General features: G+C 39.0%; 1 protein-coding gene across 1 annotated transcript in view; it reads left to right on the plus strand.

Moving 5' to 3' along the window:
* The window catches only part of LOC104531035 (ADAMTS-like protein 1), a gene marked incomplete at its 5' end in the record, with an annotated part of 32,151 nt that extends 13,498 nt beyond the window's left edge, over positions 1 to 18,653 (plus strand). Inside the window, 4 exons of the mRNA XM_010175805.1 lie at positions 8,928 to 8,978; positions 12,980 to 13,184; positions 14,406 to 14,553; positions 18,565 to 18,653. Of these exons, the coding sequence (XP_010174107.1) occupies positions 8,928 to 8,978; positions 12,980 to 13,184; positions 14,406 to 14,553; positions 18,565 to 18,653 (493 nt within the window). The remainder of the gene's footprint in view (positions 1 to 8,927; positions 8,979 to 12,979; positions 13,185 to 14,405; positions 14,554 to 18,564) is intronic.
* Between the last annotated feature and the right edge of the window lie 625 nt (positions 18,654 to 19,278).

A 19,278-nucleotide genomic window follows, 5' to 3' on the forward strand; every position in this document is an offset into this window, starting at 1 on the left:
TTCTCAGACCAAAAACTCTTTCTTTGAATTCTCCTTTGAATTGTTTGAGACAATGAGTAAAGTAGAGGCCAGGTATGATCAGGTAAGAGACCTAAATATGAACATCTCAGAAGAAGGTTTGCTGAAAAGTGTGAATTGATATGGAACTTGTCTTTTAGATTCACCCCTCGCAGTACCAATAAGAAAGTAATTTTATGTATGTTCTTTTTTTTTTTTTTAAGACTAAGCTGCTCTTTTTTAAAAATACAGTTCTGAGTCAAATATGTCATTTGCCTCTGGAATTTGCACTATGGATATTTTCCATATTTTTCCCCATAATTTTAAATGGCATATTCTCAAATGGTAAGACAGATGACTGCATGGTCAGAAAAGACAGCATGGGAGGAAAGAAAGAAAAAAAAAAAACAACAGTTGGGCAGATGTCAGGAAGCAATTTTTGTTTTATATGACACGACAAGGCAAAGTTGTTGATATAAAGACCCTGAGGGGAAGGAGAGTCATTCAGAAGTACAGCTATGCCGTCCCAGGACACAGGCAGTAACAGAAAGGAATTGGCTCTTTGGAAACATCCTCATGGAATGCCAAATTGCAAATTATTATTTTCAGAACTGCCTTTGTAAAGAATTCAAGAATCAACAGCCCAGACAGAAAACCAGAGGAAATCTGTGGTAAATTCTGGACTCCCAATGCTTTCTTATGGTCAGGAAGAGGGTAGCTGAAGCAGAACATCGGGTCAGGAGCATGAGTGAGGATGGTGTCTTGGCTCTGCAGTGTCTTCACTGTGTGGGAGCCTCTCTGCTCCACCGGTATAAAACAAAGATGCTAATTTTTCCTGGCAAACCCAGTTCCAGTGAGGCATAGCTGGTTAGTGGTTGCTGACTGTTCCTATGGTGTGTCAATGAATGCCACAGAAAATAATCATGGAAAACCACAGCAGTGCTGAATAAAGCAGCTGAGAGGAGTTACTGTAGGAGAGCTTACATTAAAGTTTTCAGCAAAGGGCAGGCTGGATGAAAAGTTTAAATGAATACCATGAGTATTGTGTGGACCTGCAATTAGTTGCCTCTTTGGGCTTAGAGCATAAAAACTTTTTACTTTATTGTGCTTGTTATGGCAATAATTAGCAGTATTGCTGGCATCTTGAGTAGCAAAAAAAGCCTGGACTGAGTGGGAGTTGAAAATGAATCAACCTTCTTTGGGATCCAGCTCCTGCCTTAGAAAGATAGAAAGAAAAGATTTGTTTACTTCCAGTCCATTAAGATTTTACAACAGTCCGTGCTTGACTGGCAAATGCATGTATAATGTCTACTGATGTAATTAGTGCCCAGTTCGATCTAGTCTACTCCCCTTCTATGTGGCAAAATCCAACATTAATATTTCACATATTTAATTAATTTCAAATCTTTTAACTAACCAAAACTTCACAGCCTGGAGGGTTTAGGGGAGTTTTTTTAGCTATCATTAGTATCCTCCTGTCTTGTATCCTGTAATGAAAGGTGAATGGAATTTTCTTCTGCTTTGGGAAAGAGAAAAAAGAGTCCTTTTACATTTGCCTTAACTGAATGTTCTGAACACTTAACTAGGACAACTCTGAGGTGCTATAAGCTGAAGATACCATTTCTTTCATAATTCAAAGACATTCTTCCAAAACACAGTTTTTAAAAATATGAAAAAGGCTCTTACCCCATTCATCTTTCATCTGCTTACCAGAATACTTTTTGGATTAACGGCAGAGCTGCTTCTAGAATTAATTTTCAGGTTTTAAGTAGCCTTCCCAGCTGAATTGTTCTGCATTTTTACCAATCTCGTCTATTTTTTGTGTATCTATGCTACATGTTCATGTGGGGTTTCTGAGTTAAAAAAGCTCTATTGGTGCTTTTACCAAGAGATTTAAATGGTGTATAAGGATTTCTAAAGGTATTTTCAGGAAATATTCTAAATTCAGGCAGCAACTGTCTCAAAAAACTTCATATTAGCAAGCCTCTAACATGTGGGCTTCTTTTTGTCACTTTGCCAATAATACCAATCTGACCTGCACAGACAAAAATTCTGGAATTTTCCTAAACCATTTTCTGTAAACCTGACACTAGAACTAATGTTAGTACCTGTGGAAAGTTTGGGGAAAAATCTCTAGTTCAAGCAAGACTTTCAACACTCAGAGACCTGAAGGAATTCTCAGGTATCCACAGTTTATGTAGTCCTCCAGTAAAATGGCAAACTCCTCTTTCCTACTCATCAAATGCCTACTCATCTTTTGGCATTCTCACTTAACTATCCATACTGGATGGTGGCAGAGGCAGGTAGCAGCAAAAAGAAACTTGGTGATGTGAAAGTTTATACTATTTCCTGGGCAATAGTGCAAGATGTGCATAACTTTCATGTATTTCCTTCAAAAGAAAAGGAGGTAGCAATGAGAAAATATGCATGATTAAAAGGGCAACATACAGTATCCTCTTAATCAGTAATAGAAGTCTCCTCACTTCATTACAAATTGGCAGCTGAAGAAGGAAATTGCCAAATGCATAATTTTTTGCTTGTTATCAGCTTCCCTAAAAGTGTGACTAGATAAACTAGTCTTAAAACTAGATAGCAGTTTTAAGCCAAGTATCACAGCAGTGCAGTGCTCCTATTTTCACTACATCCTTCCTGGAAGATGAACAAAACCGGAGTGCTGGTATGTTCCCTAAAAACATGAGCTGCACTTTCTGGTTTACACAGTAGATCTATGGTGGTGAGAGGGGTCTGAGACACAATGACTCATTTATTGTTATTGCCCTCAACTGGGTGATATGATAGATTTAAACTTTGTTTTGAATACTTTGCCACACGAAATATCTCATAGTTACCACAGATACAGGGCTTTTTGACAGCACCCCATATTTTTGCATGGATGTGGTCATGACAATGCCCTTTCCTGATTTCTGCCTCAGGCAAATGGTAATTTCTGTGGATTTGCATTTTTACTTAAGTTCTTAATTGTTACAGGGGGATTTGAAAAAGCCTGTTGGCCTTGCAGTGCTCTCTGAACCTTGGTTGCCTCTGATTGCTGGGGTTGCTCTCAATTTCCACAGACCATCACATGCATATGAATGACCCTAAAGACAGCAAGAGATAGCCATTCCAGGGGAAAATTAAACATTAAGGGTTTAGCCATCAAAGCAGAATGGAGAACAAGCCTTTTCCAACAGAATGCCTGAATCTGCATGTGTTGGAAAAGTGAGACTGGTATTAGCAAAAAGTATGCTGACTGCAAATGAGAGAGCACAGGCAACAATCAGTAAAGTCAACTGTATATTTATAGAGAGTGATTTTTGAACAGTTCAGAATTTACCAAGGAACTACAAAGGTTGCTAGATAAATTAGATAAGGTGATTAATTCTGCATGTAGAAAGGTGGGGAGAACTTTGGGAGGCCAAAAACAATTTGGAGCAGCAGGAAAGGAACCACTAGGTAAGATTTCAGGAAGGCTGAATTAGAAATGATGATACATTCTACTAGAGACGGCAGTATGTATGCCTCCAGACACAGGACTTGTAGACAGAGAAGGAGCTGATAGCAGTGACAATGTTCTGGTAGTCATAATCGGGGTCACCTCAGCTGAAGAGCAGGATAAAGATGAGTTGCAGATACTCCTAATACCTAAAGAGTAACTTTTCATCTCAAGGCAAACAGACAAAACCTGGATAGAAGGCATTTAAATTAAGCTAGAAAATTATTTTGTCAGAACAGGCAGGAAGAGTGGGACAGGAAGCATTTGTTGAAGTGTTAAAAGATGTGAATAGCAAAGCAAATTCAGCTCTAAGGAGATAGTTCATATTAAAGAAAGACAGAAAGGTAGAAGGAGCTGTCAGGATACATCAGATAACAAACTGTAAGGTGGGAAAGTAGTTCTACAGTTCTTGTACTGCTATGAGTATCAGATATAGATATCTGTCTGCCCAAGAGTTACAGGAAATATAGTATTTTTAAGTCCTAGAAGAAACCAAAACTACAGCAAGTATTAAGTTGGTCACTTACAGAGATTTTCACTGGATATTCAGTTGTTAACATTTAGTAGTGGAAAATAACAATAAATTTTCATTTTTGTATCAAACACTGCTCATCCAAACCACCATAAACTATTAAACTGAATTTTTAAAAGATAAGATTTTTAGAAGCATTACAGTCATGCTACAGGAAGGAAGGATTTTTGCCACTTCCAATTGATGACACCCATTTGAAGCCTTGCAAAGAGATAAGTTTTTAGCAGTCTATAGCAATGATAAGTAAACCATATATTTCTTAGAATTTTAAATCTGTACACAATGAACAAAATTATTATAAAGGTGAGATACTGTTATGCTGAACAGACATGCTGTCTAAGGTACGAAATTTTTCTGGAGGCTGACACAGGATAGCTTTCTTGGCAGTCCTTTGCATTTGTAAGTAGGTTATTTATGTATCCACTGACACTCCATTTAAAAATATTTAGGTAGGGGACATTAGCTTTTACCAATCCGTACAATATTAGGACTATATAAAAGGATATATAAGTACAAAATACATGGTAGTTCTTCAGCTTCCACACTGATAGAGTGTAATGTGATAAGATGATCACAATACTATCTATATCTCAAGACTGAGCATGGTGGTCCAGGAACCAGAAATATAACTCATACTGGTAGCGCAACTGAAAGTTACAATACTCTCTACCTGCCAAAGCAGGCATTCAAAAGACAATTTTTCCTGTACCTGTAATGTTACTGTAAATGTCATCTATCCTGATGTTTTACAGTGTAACACATGGAAAACATTAACAGATACTGGCTATTTGAGGGCCTCAAAACCTGTCTCAGGGCAGAAAATGTTTTTGTAGTACAAGGTGATAAAGTCACACTCTGGCATCTTCACAGAGCACTGTGAGGGGAAGGTATATCACATACTGCCTTTCAACACTTCAAGGGGGCCCATAAGAACAATGGAGACAGACTTTTTAGCAGGGCCTGTAGTGATAGGACAAGGGGTAGTGGTTCTAAACTAAAAGAGGGTAGATTTAGCCCAGATGTAAGGAAGAAATTTTTTACCGTAAGGGTAGTGAACCACTGGAACAGGTTGCCCAGGGAGGTGGTAGAAGGCCTACACCTGGAAACATTCAAGGTCAGGTTGGACAGGGCTCTAAGCAGCCTGATCTAGTTGAAGATGTTCATCTTTACTGCAGGGGCTGGACTAGGCCCTTTAAAGGACCTTTAAAGGGCCCTTCCAACACAAACCATTCTGTGATTCAATGTTTAGTGTCAGGATTTGTACTGTTAAACTGAAGTCTTTTTCACAAGCCTTTTGTCGGTCCAGCGATAATCACAGCTCTCAGGGAGATGCTGACTCAGATGTTCAACTCTCGTCTTTTGTGATGAACTTTTTCAGGTCTTCTAAGTGTTTCCTTTCACTTAATGAATTAGCTGTCCACAGCCAGCTTAAGCTGCATCAACTTTTTCTTATTATTTGCTGATTTTTAATAATATTTTGCACATACATTTTAGACCACGGCTTAGATGGCTTAGTCCCTGCCATGCACATCATTTACTCTCAAGTCTGACACATTTCAGCAAAGGCCTAAATCTTGCTGTGCAAAACTCATCAGCAAAGAAGTGTAAAAGCTCCAGCCACCCAGGAGTCTAGGCAGCCCTATGGCTGCAACACTGCAGGTACCAAACCTGCAGGAAAACACAGCCCACAGCAGAAGTGAAGGCCGTGAGGCAGAGACATGCGAGTGTCCTGCAGAGTCTGGGCACTGGCACAGCAGGGTGTGGGGACACCAGTGCAGGAGCCCCTACCCACTCCCAGCCTCAGCACATCGTCCCCATGCAGGATCAAACCACCCTGAGGCCCTTTCTCTCTGCTGGCTCTTCTCCCAGCTCTAGCTCCTGTGCCCCTGCTCAGCTAAGCAGATGCCCTACCCAGGAGCCATGAACATGCAGGGCAGGGAGGCAGGAAAGGCTGGCACCTTGTCAGAGAGAGAGTCATTGGGGAGCCACAGGAGAAAGGCATTTACACCTGTCATTTGTGCTAAGGAGTTAGCTTAAGGAGGAAAAGGAGATACTGGGGAAGATGATGCCAAACATGACTTTCAAGGAGCATGGCTGTGGAGACCCATCCCAGGGGAAAGTGGAATGTTTGCAGAGATGGCAGACCTGGGTGCAGCACACCCACGTCTGGCACACGCAGCTCCCACTCCAGCTGGAGATGTGCCTTGGAAGACCAACTGTGCTGAAGCTGCCAGCACTCAGGAGAAAAACAAATCAATCTGTGGAGTATATAACACAACTTATTGGTCTGAAATGCGTGAGAGATTCACACACATGAGACACAACAGACCTCCAAAATAATTTGCTTTGTGCTCCTGCCAAAGCAGGTTTGCTCTCGGTGTTGTGTGAATGAGTCCTGTTAGCAACTTTCTGTCATCAGCCAGAAATCTCAGAGCAGTGGAGGAATTATTTACTCTGTTCATTTAGCACACCATCTCCTTTTGCACTGTATGAGTAAAGCCCGTAAACTATATCTCTTCCATCTTGGACTGATAAATTCATAGAATTTAAACCACTTTGTCCGGTCAAAAAGTACAGGATTCACCAAAGTAATCTCTAAGATGTTTCTTAAATAGTTCATTTAGGCTTGGGGTTTTTTTGTGGAACATACACTAAAAAAACACACAAGACTAGCTAGGAAGGATGCAGTAGCCATTAATGGCACAATGACCATCTGCTGTTCTGTTGTATCTTTAAGCTCATTTTTAAAGTCATAAATTAAGCCATTGTGTATTATTGTGTGAGTTTTTTCCTCACTGTGTCCATGGGACTTAACATTGCTGGGGATCATTATCTTGCAGTAACAAAATGAAAGCCTTTGTCAGCCCCTCACATGTGAACAAGGACATTGTTAGTAATTCTGTGGAGCTCTATACCATTTACAGAAATGCAATTTATGTACGCAAAATTCTTTAAGGGTCAAACCTTTCCAATGACAGTATTAATCTAGTGCTTTGTAAATGTTATTTAATCTTCATAACAGTGTTTGGATGTGGCATGGTTATTTCTATTGGAATGGCCTTAGATATTATGCATTCTAATGCATGCAGACCTGGATTGTGCATACAGGTAGTGTTTATTAGAAAAATAATATTTCTCACTGTAATGAGTGAAGAATGTTTTGAAATCTGTTTCTTTTCTTAGGCAGTAGATGCTTTTATAGTATAATTATTTTGTTTCTGAACTTGGTATATTAATCTTTCTTCCAGCTGCTCCTCAGCAAGCTGATGAGCTGGAAAGTGCAAAAGCCTTCTGAGTGGAACTTCAGCAGCAGTGGTAGAAGAGTCAGGAATACAGCAGAGATTCACAGAAGCATGAGCAAAAAAACTCAGAAAATGTCCCCTTCCATCTTCTTAAAATACTAGTACACAATTTCTGAAACTTCATGCTTTTACCCATCAAGCTAAGTCTGAAAAGACTTGTTCATTGGCCTTACTCTATATGACTCATTTATCTTTTCCAAAGTTTCCCAGTGCCAGAACTGTCTCTCCTAGATGTTCATATTTTTGTGGAGACAGGCAGCTCTCTGAAGATGCAAATATGCACACTCACCCAGAGGGTTCCTTTGACTTCAGAGGCTGCTAATCTTAGAGGGAGCTGTCTAGTCCCCCTTACACACTTCCAGGGCTCCAGCATCTTCCCATTCTTTAGCTGGAAAATTCCAGCAGGCTGACCTGGTGCTGATTCCTTGCTGTGAAAACACAATTAGATCTATTCTCCTATCATGAACAAGTTATGCAAGTAAAAACCCTGTTCACTGAAAGGAAAATAGACCCCTTTAGCCCTAGCATGACAAGACTCCTTTGAATGCCTACAGCATTTTTCAGTGAGCTGTGCTGAGGATGGAGAGTACTTTCTCCTTTCCCCCTCCTTTGCTCCTTCCCCCTTGCAAAAATCTGTACCAGCATATCTAGCACCTCTTATCTGTATAAGGCTCTCAAAAATATCTTTTATTCTTTTCAGTCAGTTTCCTCTCTCCGTAACTTGGGTAGGGACACACTTTTTATTTTAATGCAACTGGCATTCGATCTTTGATGGTTCTGCCCACCTGCCCCATCCAAGTCTCCTGTTGCACAGTGACTTTGATGAAATTAGTAGATGAAGTGCTCTGGAATCAACTATATCATGGTAATAGATATGCCTGATAATTGAGAGACAACATGAGTAGAGTTACTCTGAGTCAGAATCTATAAAAATATTCTAGACATCAAAAACAAACAAACAAAAAACCAACCTGACATGTTACGCTTCTTTTCAGCCCCTTCTTTCTTCCAGAAAAAACCCAAAGTTCTGAAGATGAATGAAATTTTACTGGTTTAAGGTGGACAGACAAGAATTGCAGATTTGAATTCTTGCACTGGAATTCCCCGGATTTCTAATCCTGGCCCCTGTAAAAGCATGTGTTTTACCTGAAGGGTAGAAACAACTGTGAAATAGTTTTAAAAAGGGTTTGATCTAGAGCTGTCTGAAGCAAATAGTTTTCGTACTGTATTCAGTGACTTTGGATCCAAAATCCAATAAAGTATGGAGTGAATAATTTATTTTTTTTTATGTCAGAGAGTAACCTCATAAATTTAAATAATATTTGGACAACTCATTTGGATCGCTTGTGGTAATGGGTTGCTTCTTATTCATGCTGTAATATATTAATAAGAATAAAGCAGTAATTGGTGGCTTATTCTTTGAATGACTCAGAAACAGTATGATGGGAGCATAAGTTTTGTTTTAAATGTGATATCAACTTAGGTAAAATATGTTGGGTTTTTTGTAATATTGTGTAAAAAATGTTGTGTAATGTAATCATTTAGTGTTTATTTTATTATGTATACCTTCTACTCAGAGGGTTGGCATTATTGTTCCTAACAGTGATGGATACAAGCAGATCATGCCCTATGACCTCTACCATCCCCTTCCTCGGTACGTAAAACAGTCAACCAGATGCTACGATTAACAAATACATTTCCTTCTTTTTTTCTCTTGTCTGCATTTCTGCTTTGCTCTCAAACTAAGTTAACAGATGTTGCTTTTCTCTTGCTCTGAAATCCTGCAGATTAACCTGGATTCATTCAAGTGTCAATCTGCTGTTATAAATTCTGTTGATGCAGAACTGAAATGATATTCTCGCTGAAGCAGCAACGCAGACTTATTAAGTGTGTGGTCCTTTTCTTTCTCTCTTTCCTCAACCCTCCACCCCCACCTCTCTTTTCCTCTCACATCTTTCCTTTTTCTTCCCTTTACTTGTCTCTGGACAGGACTATAACTATGGCTTTGTAATGAACCATCAGACTTTCTCTCTCCAGCAGTGCTGCTTCTTGCATGCTTCTAAATGGTGAGGTTTTGGGTTTAGACAGTGTGAATGTTGAGTTCTGATTCTGCAAACCCGTGTTAATGCTGTCTGCAGGGGCATTAATCCATTGGCTTTTCGAAGAAATCAGAGATTGAGGCAGGAATAGGATCAAGGCCTGATTTGTCTTATTAAATATCTCACAATTAAAATGTCTTTAATGCAAGACTTGAGATTCTCATGGAAATAATCGCATGGGTAATTACTCTTAAAGCAGTGAATAAGACTGGTGCTGATAAAAATATTTGGTAGCTGAGGGATAATAACCTTTTGGTTTTGAAATACTGCCTGAACATGCAATACTATTGTGCTGTGTTTCCTTCTTTAAATTATTGTGTCATGGAGTATGAAATCATAGAAAGAATCCCCTAGGCAACTTGTTAGTCTTATCCTGGTGAGGAAACAACCTCCCACAAACCATGGTGAGGCCTAATGCAGAAAGCTTTCAACATTAATGTGCAAGCACAGTGCATTCACGTTCAGCTGAGTCTCCAGACAAATCATGGACCCACCTCAAACCATGAGTGAGGAGACAAGGAGGAGAGCCACTTACTTGCCAAGCATTGTGGCTGCCATTTATGTTGACAACCTTTGTAAACAATTTGTGTCATTTGGATTAGGCTTTTCTCTTCCTAGCTAAGTGCTTATGGTTATGAACGCAGTCATTATCATCAAATATTCATGAGATAAACTTGTAAAATATACCCCTGCATCTAATTCCTTTTTTCTGGAAAACAATTTTCTGTTCTTTATTTAAAAAAAAAACCCAAACGCATACCTACCTCCTAACCTCAAAAATTAAACCTCTGTCAGTAAGGAATACAGAAACCAGAATATTAATACAGGGTTTAACACTCTAGCTTCGAATAAAACAGCTTTTATTTTGATTGTGTATAAAGGGTATGTACATTCACAATAGATGGAGAACAACTTTATATCAGAGGATGATTCAGCAGTGCTTAACAGTGGAGGGACTGTATTTAAAGAAAAAGCATCCTGAGCTGGCAGCTGGGCAGAAGGTTTTTTACTGCTGAAGAAAATCCAAAATAAAGGATCAAAATGCCCTGAGGTATTTGGCTTTCAGTAACACTGAAAAAAAAAAAAAAAAAAAAAAAAATCATTCCCTGAAAATTATCAAATGGCTGAGACTATTTCTCAAGCTGTTCTGGGTTATGGTCTCACCCTGTAACAGTCCCTTTACATCCACTCTCCTAGCTGCACTATTCTCCTTTAACCCCACTGTCCATTGCTCAGGCTGCAGCTGCTGGCTGGGACCTCCACCCCCTTTTTCCCTCTACTGTTTCACTGCTGCTTCTCCTCTTTTCCCTCTCCCACACTTGTGAGCCCACAAACAAGGCTCAAGTCTTCCTCCCTCTCCCCAAGAGGGAAGACACAGCCACATGTCTCTTCTCCAGACCTCAGAGGCAACAGAAACTCAACAGACCACAAGGCTGGCATGAGACAGGGCCAAGACAAGTAGGATAAAAAATGTCTTTCCTCTGAACCTGCAGAGTTTAGGAGGAAAAACCAACCAACCAAACAAAAAACTTCAAGGAAACCAGAGAGACTCTGGTTGCATTACCTATCTGAGACTGGCATGTAATACCAGAGACATGGGAGAGTGACAAGCTCTCCAGGAGAAATGGAGAACAGATCTGGGAAGGCATCTTTGCAAGATTTCCCTACTGCAATCCCTCAGCCTTGAATTTTATCACAAAGAGGAAAAGAAAAACATAGTTCTCACTTTTAATGCATCACCAATTGTTTTCACAAATTCTCTGTCAATGTTGCACTCTTTGTACCTCAAAAGGAGTTGTGATACCTGCTTTAAGAGAAATTTCACCTTCCTATCTCACAATCATACAAAACCTAAGGACCAAACTGCTTGCCTAGATTTAAGCTGCTTGGTATTGCTGAGGTTACCTAAGGCGTCTGGAAGCTTTTCTTGGAGACTCCAGGGAATTCCCTGGTGCCACATCACTTTTATGCCTGGGAAAAGCTGGCGCAGGCTGGCTGCAGCAGTTTCTGCTCTTCACGAATTTCAGTTTAAGGCCTCTTGATTTAGATTTGTGGCAGTGAAGAACCTTAACTGTATGCTGGGAAACTGAAGCAGAGCCACAGATAAAGCATTTGAACTAAAAACACTGCTAAAATTACCCGTTTGTGACATACATGGCTTATGCTGAGCATTGATGGATGTGGCATAGTGTAAACATTTTTTCACCACATCTCAGTGATAAGTCATGGAATTAATCAGTGGCTTTACCATTCATAAACAGCTATTAACATAAGCCATTTCACATTGAGTTTTATGACACTTTCAGCCAGTAGCCAAGTGTGAGTAGTGCTTATATGTACTGGAGCTGATGAGAACATATGGGTTGATATGATAAAAAATCAGAGGGAAAGACAAGCATTTTTCATATTCCTTAACAATCTTTGTAATCCTGTATTTGTTACTTAATAAAAATAATTCCTTATTTTAAGTAGGAGAAAAAAATCCTCACTTTTAACTTTTTTTCCTTCTTGCCTAAAAGAGGAAACAGGTGGGGTTTTTTCCCACAAAAACATTTTTTGCAGTCCAAAGAATGGAAATTTATTACCAAAATCATTGTTTCAAACATTATTTCTAATTTCCTTACCAAAACAACATTTGCCTTTGAAAAAAAGAAAAAATATTTTATGAAATGTTTCCAGGCAGATAGAACACGCACACTTTCACACCATCAGGCATGCACAGGACAATGCAGGAATAGCCACATTGGACCATGACAATGGTCCTGAATCTGCTCTGTGACAATGGCTAGAATATAAGACAGGATATACCAAACAATTTTGTCTGGACAGACATGTACACTTAAAAAACAACCCATACACTATTGTATATGCATCACTGTAAAAAGGGGATTATTCTTGTAAGTATACATAGCTTTTCAGAACATACACATTGGACTGTGGATTTGTCATTACATTCTCAAATGGTACCTGCAGAGAAAAGATGGTTTCTCAATTCCTCTAACTGCCTCAACTGCAAGGAAACAAGGCCCATTTGGTTTATCCATCAGAGGCCACATATCCTATCAGAATAGTCACGACTTCTTTTTGGTCATTTCCTCCCATCTTCTCTTTTTTTCCTCAATTCAGTTGTTTTCCTGAAAAGAAATACTGCTGTTTCCCTGTATGTTCTTATAAAAGGAGCATGAGCTTCAGAGCACACTGAGCTTCTATTGATTTGTGACAGATTTGTCAGAACATGACGAATTGTAAAGATATGATAATCCCACTAATTAAATGAAAGGAGTTAAATTAAAAGTATTTAGAGTTTCTGTGGTAGTAGTCATTGAGTTAGTGGGAGAGAGGATTTCATGTTAGTAATCTGTGATTTAAAGACAGCAGCCACCAGAGTGCTTTGCTGTTATGGCCATTTATGAAAACACATATATGATTAATTTTTAATTACAATAATCAGAAAAAAAACCCTCCTGCAGATAGCAGTTTATGCATTTTGAGGGTGAGGAGGGCAGCAGGGGTTCATTTTCCTGATGCCTCTTTGTTTTGGTTTGGTTTTTTCCAGGTGGGAAAGTACACCCTGGACTGCCTGTTCCTCATCCTGTGGAGGGGGCATTCAAAGCCGCAGTGTCTCATGTGTGGAAGAAGACATTCAGGGGCATATCAGCCCAGTGGAAGAATGGAAATGCATGTATACTCCAAAGATGCCTGTTGTCCAGCCTTGCAATATATTTGACTGCCCAAAGTGGCTTGCTCAGGAATGGTCTCCGGTAATCAGCTTAGCTTTGTTGGTTTTCTATTTACCACACTAGGAATATATCTTATATTATAGTTTATTGAGCTTGTGGAAGTAGGAACATTAACTCCTTTCTTTCCTTGTTACCATGATCTGTGTTTTAAATTATGCTATTAGTCTAATATGATTAACATGATTGAGGAGAATGATGGAAAAATAAACCAGATCTGTAATGTTTAAGTAGTGACATTCTACTAATAATAGACTGGAAACATAAGTGAAATTCACAAAACAAAACCAATAAGCATGTAATGGCATATCTTCATTACAACTTTTCAGCCATAAATTGAATATCGTTAATTTCTGATAAATGTCCAGAAATACGTAAAGCCGTAAATGATGCTGCTCTTTAATTATTATAGTTGTCTTTTCTGACTTACCTTGCCTTCCATGTGAAAGTAAATGTCTATTAAATGTCTTTCTACAAAAGTAGAAAAGTATTTTGATTTTGTATATAATGACTTAATCCTGAATGCGGTTTCTTACCACTCCAGTTTCTTGACAAGTAAAATGGGTTTTAGAAGCTAAGATAGCATACCCACAGGTGAGGTGTTCTTGATTGCAAAGTGTTTAGTGATTTCCAGATGAAAGCTGCTATCCAAGAGCAAGGTAATATTGGTAGTTTCCATAGCCCTCCCCACTGGTTGGTAGTTGTGATCCTCTGCCTTACAACCACTTCTGAAACAATCTATACAGGGGGAAATTTATCTACCTTACCAAAAATAAATGAAAAAAGGCTTAAAAAAGTGTCTGAGGGAGGAAAGCCCAAATAGTTTCCCATTCTGTTTGGTACCGTGTTCCAAAATAGCTGAGTGTCTCCCCTGTTAACCCATAAGCTGCAGTACTTTGTCCAAGCAAAGCAGAGTGACTCCAGACGAAACTGACAGGGTGTTACTGAGCATTTCCAATATGGGACAGATGGCCACAAGCCAAGTAGCCAATGCTAAGAGAGTGACACTGCAAGAGAAATCTAGGAGTAAGCCAAGTAAATATGCAAAGCAAAAGGCAAAAATTTCTGTCAGTTTTATAACTTATCCATAACTACTTAATATTATGAATAATTTATGTTCAGGGTTGAGTGTTTCTGCATCATTTTTTGCTTTCTGACATACACATACTTCTGTTGCATATTCTCCTTTTATTTGTCACTGCTGTGCTGTATCACATGCACTTTTTTTTTTTTTTTCCTCCCCAGTGCACTGTGACCTGTGGACAAGGACTCAGATACCGTGTGGTCCTTTGCATTGATCACAGGGGTATGCATACAGGAGGCTGTAGTCCTAAAACAAAGCCACACATAAAAGAAGAATGCATTGTACCCAATCCTTGCTACAAACCCAAAGGTAAATGAGGCAGAAGTATTCTCATAAATTTTTCAGAGCTCCTCCACGTTGAGCAGTTTTGTTTTGTTGCTGGTAGTACTGTTTCCACCTGCACTGAATTGTGAATTTACACCTTTAAGGCCTGCCATTCCTATTCCAATCCGCCTGCTAGCAATTTGGAGTGAATGCTGGCCCCTTCCTATTTCTTACAAGTTCTGGGGTTTCCACTGTTAATTTGTGATCAAGCAGACCAAGCAGCATAAATGTAAATTTGACCACAGTATAAGCAGGTTTGACCTCACTGATTGTATCTGGGCTAAATTTGCCCTGTATTTTAGAAGGAATTAAATATAAAAAATAATATTTATGATAGATAAAAGTAACCATAATTTTAAAGTGCCTGTTAATAACTTGGAGCTTGAAATAGGTCAGAAGCAAGCATTGTATATCCCAACATGAAGTTTCTCTTACTAGCAAGGCTGCAAAATTTGGCAGACTCTTAGATTTGAAGCATTTTATAGCAAGGAGTATTCACAATTTGTATAGAAATGTTTCTTGACTTGGGCCTCAGTTGGAAAGTAGTACTGGGGTAAATCCCCCACATTTTGTTGAGAGAAGGAGAAAGTATTTCTGCACCTATTTGGAGGTCCTTATGGGGTGGAAATGTTAGAAAAGCTCCTGGAGGCTGGATTACATTAATGGGCAGTAGCCAGGTGCATCAGACACAGGTTTGACTGTTTCCACAGGTATATGAGAGTGCATGTGTTTGTGCATGTCTACAGCTCTATCGATACAACCTCTCTTTCTATACTCTAACTAACTTACAGAAACTTCTGAGATACCCCAATGCAGGTGAAATAGATTTCCCTAAATGGAGATTTAAACCTCTCCATAAAAAGAAATCAACTCCTTTTAAAAAATTAGCTGCTATCCTGATACATACTAAGAGCACTTACTATGAAAACCTGTGAAAAAGAGTGACCTATGACTTTATGCTGATCCAAGATGGAACAGTGATATTCTGAATTTTAATTTCTGCACTCAGTGACTGATGATGGGCACACTTGCCAAATTTCAAGATTCTGCTTTATCATCTGGACCATGAGAATTCACTGTGTCTGCCAGACACCAAAGTGGCAAAAACCAGACACAGGGCCTCTGGGAAGTAATGGGTGTGTTCGCACTGTATTTTGCTCGCCAATATGAGTTCACTCTATCTACCTTTCAAGATGAAGAAGAAGGCCCTGTGACTGTGTTAGCATAACTCTGAGACTCATATGAAGATTCAGCTTGGGTGTGGGCTCAGTCAGTCAGCTGTTTTCATAGGGCTTTATCTGTTTATGGTGTTCAGAGCACAGGTAAAGCAAGATCCTGTCTGCCTACAGCATAAGGTATTAAGCAAAATGCAGTAAGACATCAAAAAAATTAGGTGTTGCAAACCACTAACAACTGACTTCTGCCTACAGAACCTGAGAAAGGTAAGACCAGGTAAGAAAGCTTTGCTTGCCTGCATCAGTCAAGAAGTCCCTTCCAATGGGACTTCTGTGGGAATAAAATAAATTGCTGTTTGCTGGAAACCCACTCTTGCATCTTTACCCTGGATAAACTCTTATACTGCCCTTTGCCGTACACAAGTGATTAATTTCTGATTGTAAGCAGTTATTTCTTTCTTCCATTTTTTTTCCCCATGGGATGGAAAGTCCTACGCAAAGCAAACTGTTTTGCTTGGGTTTAATTTTATTCCTCATCTTGGTTCTGCAGTGCTCTCACAGTTCTCTCTCCATAATGCGAGAGATAACATTTGAAGGCCCGTGTATCTTAAGGCTGAATTGTGCTTTCAGAAGAGAGCTAGACCAGATGATACCCAGAGGTCTCTTCCAACCCAGATTATTCTATTTATGTGCTGGAAATTTGTCCTTTTTATTTCAGAAATCTACTTTGATTTAGAAAGTTAGAAATCTAGTTAGATTTAGAGTTAGAAATTTAAAGCAGTAGGGATAGAAAAGTACCTTTCCTCTATTGAATATTGTAGTTTCAGCCTGCTTCTCCATTCTGGAGCTGGATTAACATAAAGCAGAAGAAAAATCTTCCTAGCTGACTGAAGTAGCAAGACAAAAATATGGAATTCTGTCTTCTTTTAACACACTGTATTAAACAGAAATATAATGAAAATAGTTCATATAATTAATTTCATTTTAGTTTATTCAAGCACTGGCGTACTTTATCTTACACCAGTAATGGTAAATAATAGGATATCCCTGGATTAAATAATGACTTGCAGTTTTAATAGAGAAGATGTATTCATCTAATACAACTTTGTGTGTAATATAGGATTTAAGTGGTTTTTACTGGAACTGTTTTATCGAAGGAGAGATTTTACTTTAATCTCCAAAGGTAAAAGCTTGTGTTAGGAGTGGGTTTTATTCCTTTTCTTTATTTTTTTTTTTAAAAGGACACTGTACAACATCAACATTTCTAATCCTCTAACTCATTTTACAGTGTAGATGATAATTAAGTACACTTTTAAAAAATAAAAGCTATTTTAAAAGTCACATAACAGGCAATGGTACACAAGAGCTTTTGATTTTAACAAGCACTTGCATCCAAGCAAAAAAACACAGAAGTAAGATCTGGCTTTCCAAAACCCATAAAACAAGCTGCAGAACACATAAATAGAAATATCTCCTACATATTTTGGATATCAAATGCAGTAAAATATAGATTAAACTAAGAGCTGTGCTGGCAAATATTCATCCTTAAATAGCACTAATAAATATGTTAAGAGCAGGAGCTTGGCAAATTATTTCTGAGAGGAATGGTGAGTCTATTACTGTCCCTTTTTTCCTCAGTTGATAACTTGCTCCAAGAAATTTGCTTGACTAAAGTTACGGTAGCTGTGAAATCAAGTTGTAAGTTGTTTTTCCTCCATGATAAAACTGACAGATGAGAAATTTTGTGTGCATATGGGAAAGGCTCACTGTTGTGCACAATAGTCACAGAAAGTTCCCCTCTATTCTGAATGACATTAATCTGCTCCCATTGGCAAGTACAAATCCATGCATTATACAAACCCGAAAAGCTTAGGTGATTTATGAGTGGCAAATAGGTCTGGCCCTGGTTCTCCTCAGTGGTCTGAGCCTTACTCCCTTTTATTTGTGTTTTTTCCCCTGATCTTAGTCCAGAACGTTTTGGTGAAATGCAGAACTCCTTCTCAAATTATAGTGCCAAATTTGCTCTTGCTTTATACCCCTGTAGAGCTAAAACAGCTCCACCACCTTCAGCTCAAATACTCCACTTTGACACCACATGAAAGCAGAGTTTGGCTCACGAAGCAGCATGGCCCTGCACTCCTCAGAGCAGAGTAGATCATTACGTTGTGCATACATCCTGGAGGGGAGGAAAAACAGCTCCACTGTTTTCCATCAGAAATGGCAGAAAAATTATCATGCTAATGTTTTTAAATCCAGATAGCTGAAGAACTGATAAAGTTGAAAAGTATAGCTGGGGCATTTTATTATGGTTTCTCTGTTTTTCTGTGGTATCACTCTTCAAATCAGGGTTTTCTTCCTTTACATAAGCTGTCAAAAACCAAGCTTAATCTGTCTTCTGAAGTTCTGAAATTTAAGGGTAAACACAGGGGTTTTATGCATTTTGCCTTTGCAGTATCAATGGAGGTCCATTACACCTGCAAGACTTGCTCCAAAAAATACCTTCCAAAGCGCCTATTTTTACGACCCAGTTGCATAGTCTGAAAAGTTACTTAATTTGTCTCTCTGGCTTCAGAACACCATAGCTCTTCTAGCTGCAAGAGTCAACTATCTGATGAGATAACCTTGTAAGTGTTATAGTCCCGGTCATGAAGGAGTTTCTTTCTCTCTCTTGCTCTCCTTCTCTCTCTTCTTTGTGCTCAGCCTCCATGTGGATAAAGGCATATATGCCTCACAGGCATGCTCATCGAGAGAGAGGAGGCTGGCACACATAACAGGCTTACTCCATGCTTCCTATTTTCACATGCTTGTGATTGTTTCATAGAGAAACTTCCTGTGGAAGCAAAGTTGCCATGGTATAAGCAGGCTCAAGAGCTGGAGGAAGGAGCAGTGGTGTCTGAAGAACCATCGTAAGTCTTAAAAATTTGCTTACAACATGTTCTCATGACATGGGGATCTGGGGCTTGCACTGAACTAACACAATCTTTTGAAATTGTATTTGGCTTTCATTAGAGTGTAAAGTCTAAATCCAACCCTGTGGAAATCAATGGGCTTAAGGCTGTGTTACACTTAGGTTTGAAGAGACAGAATTCAAGAGGACATAAGCAGATTTAATTTGAACAAACATATACATGTTTTATTCAAGGTCATTTATGATAATATTTTAGTGATAGTCTGTTTACCTACGTAGTTATATGTTCCTCACTACCACTGTATCTCCACAGCTCAGCACCCTTATTTATTCTCACAGTATCTTTGTGAAGAAAGAGGTAAAATACAGTTAAGATTCCGCCTCACTTCTGCCCCCAGGAAGTGTAGTAGCAGCAAACAAATGAACTAGAAATCTCCTTCCTGTGGTTTGGATTGTCTTATCATTACTTACCTTATCACATCAGGGATTTTCCCCTCCCTGCTTTTCTAGACACTTCATGTTCTTTGCCTAGCCACCTTTGCAAGATGGATCTCAGTCAACACCATTTACTCCTTCAGTAGCTGTTCCTCTGGCTGCAATGAAAAGGAAGCTGCAGTAAAACTGATG

The sequence above is a fragment of the Antrostomus carolinensis genome, unplaced genomic scaffold (genome assembly GCF_000700745.2).
Source record: "Antrostomus carolinensis isolate BGI_N321 unplaced genomic scaffold, ASM70074v2 scaffold14449, whole genome shotgun sequence".
In the NCBI taxonomy this organism is placed as follows: Eukaryota; Metazoa; Chordata; class Aves; order Caprimulgiformes; family Caprimulgidae; genus Antrostomus; species Antrostomus carolinensis.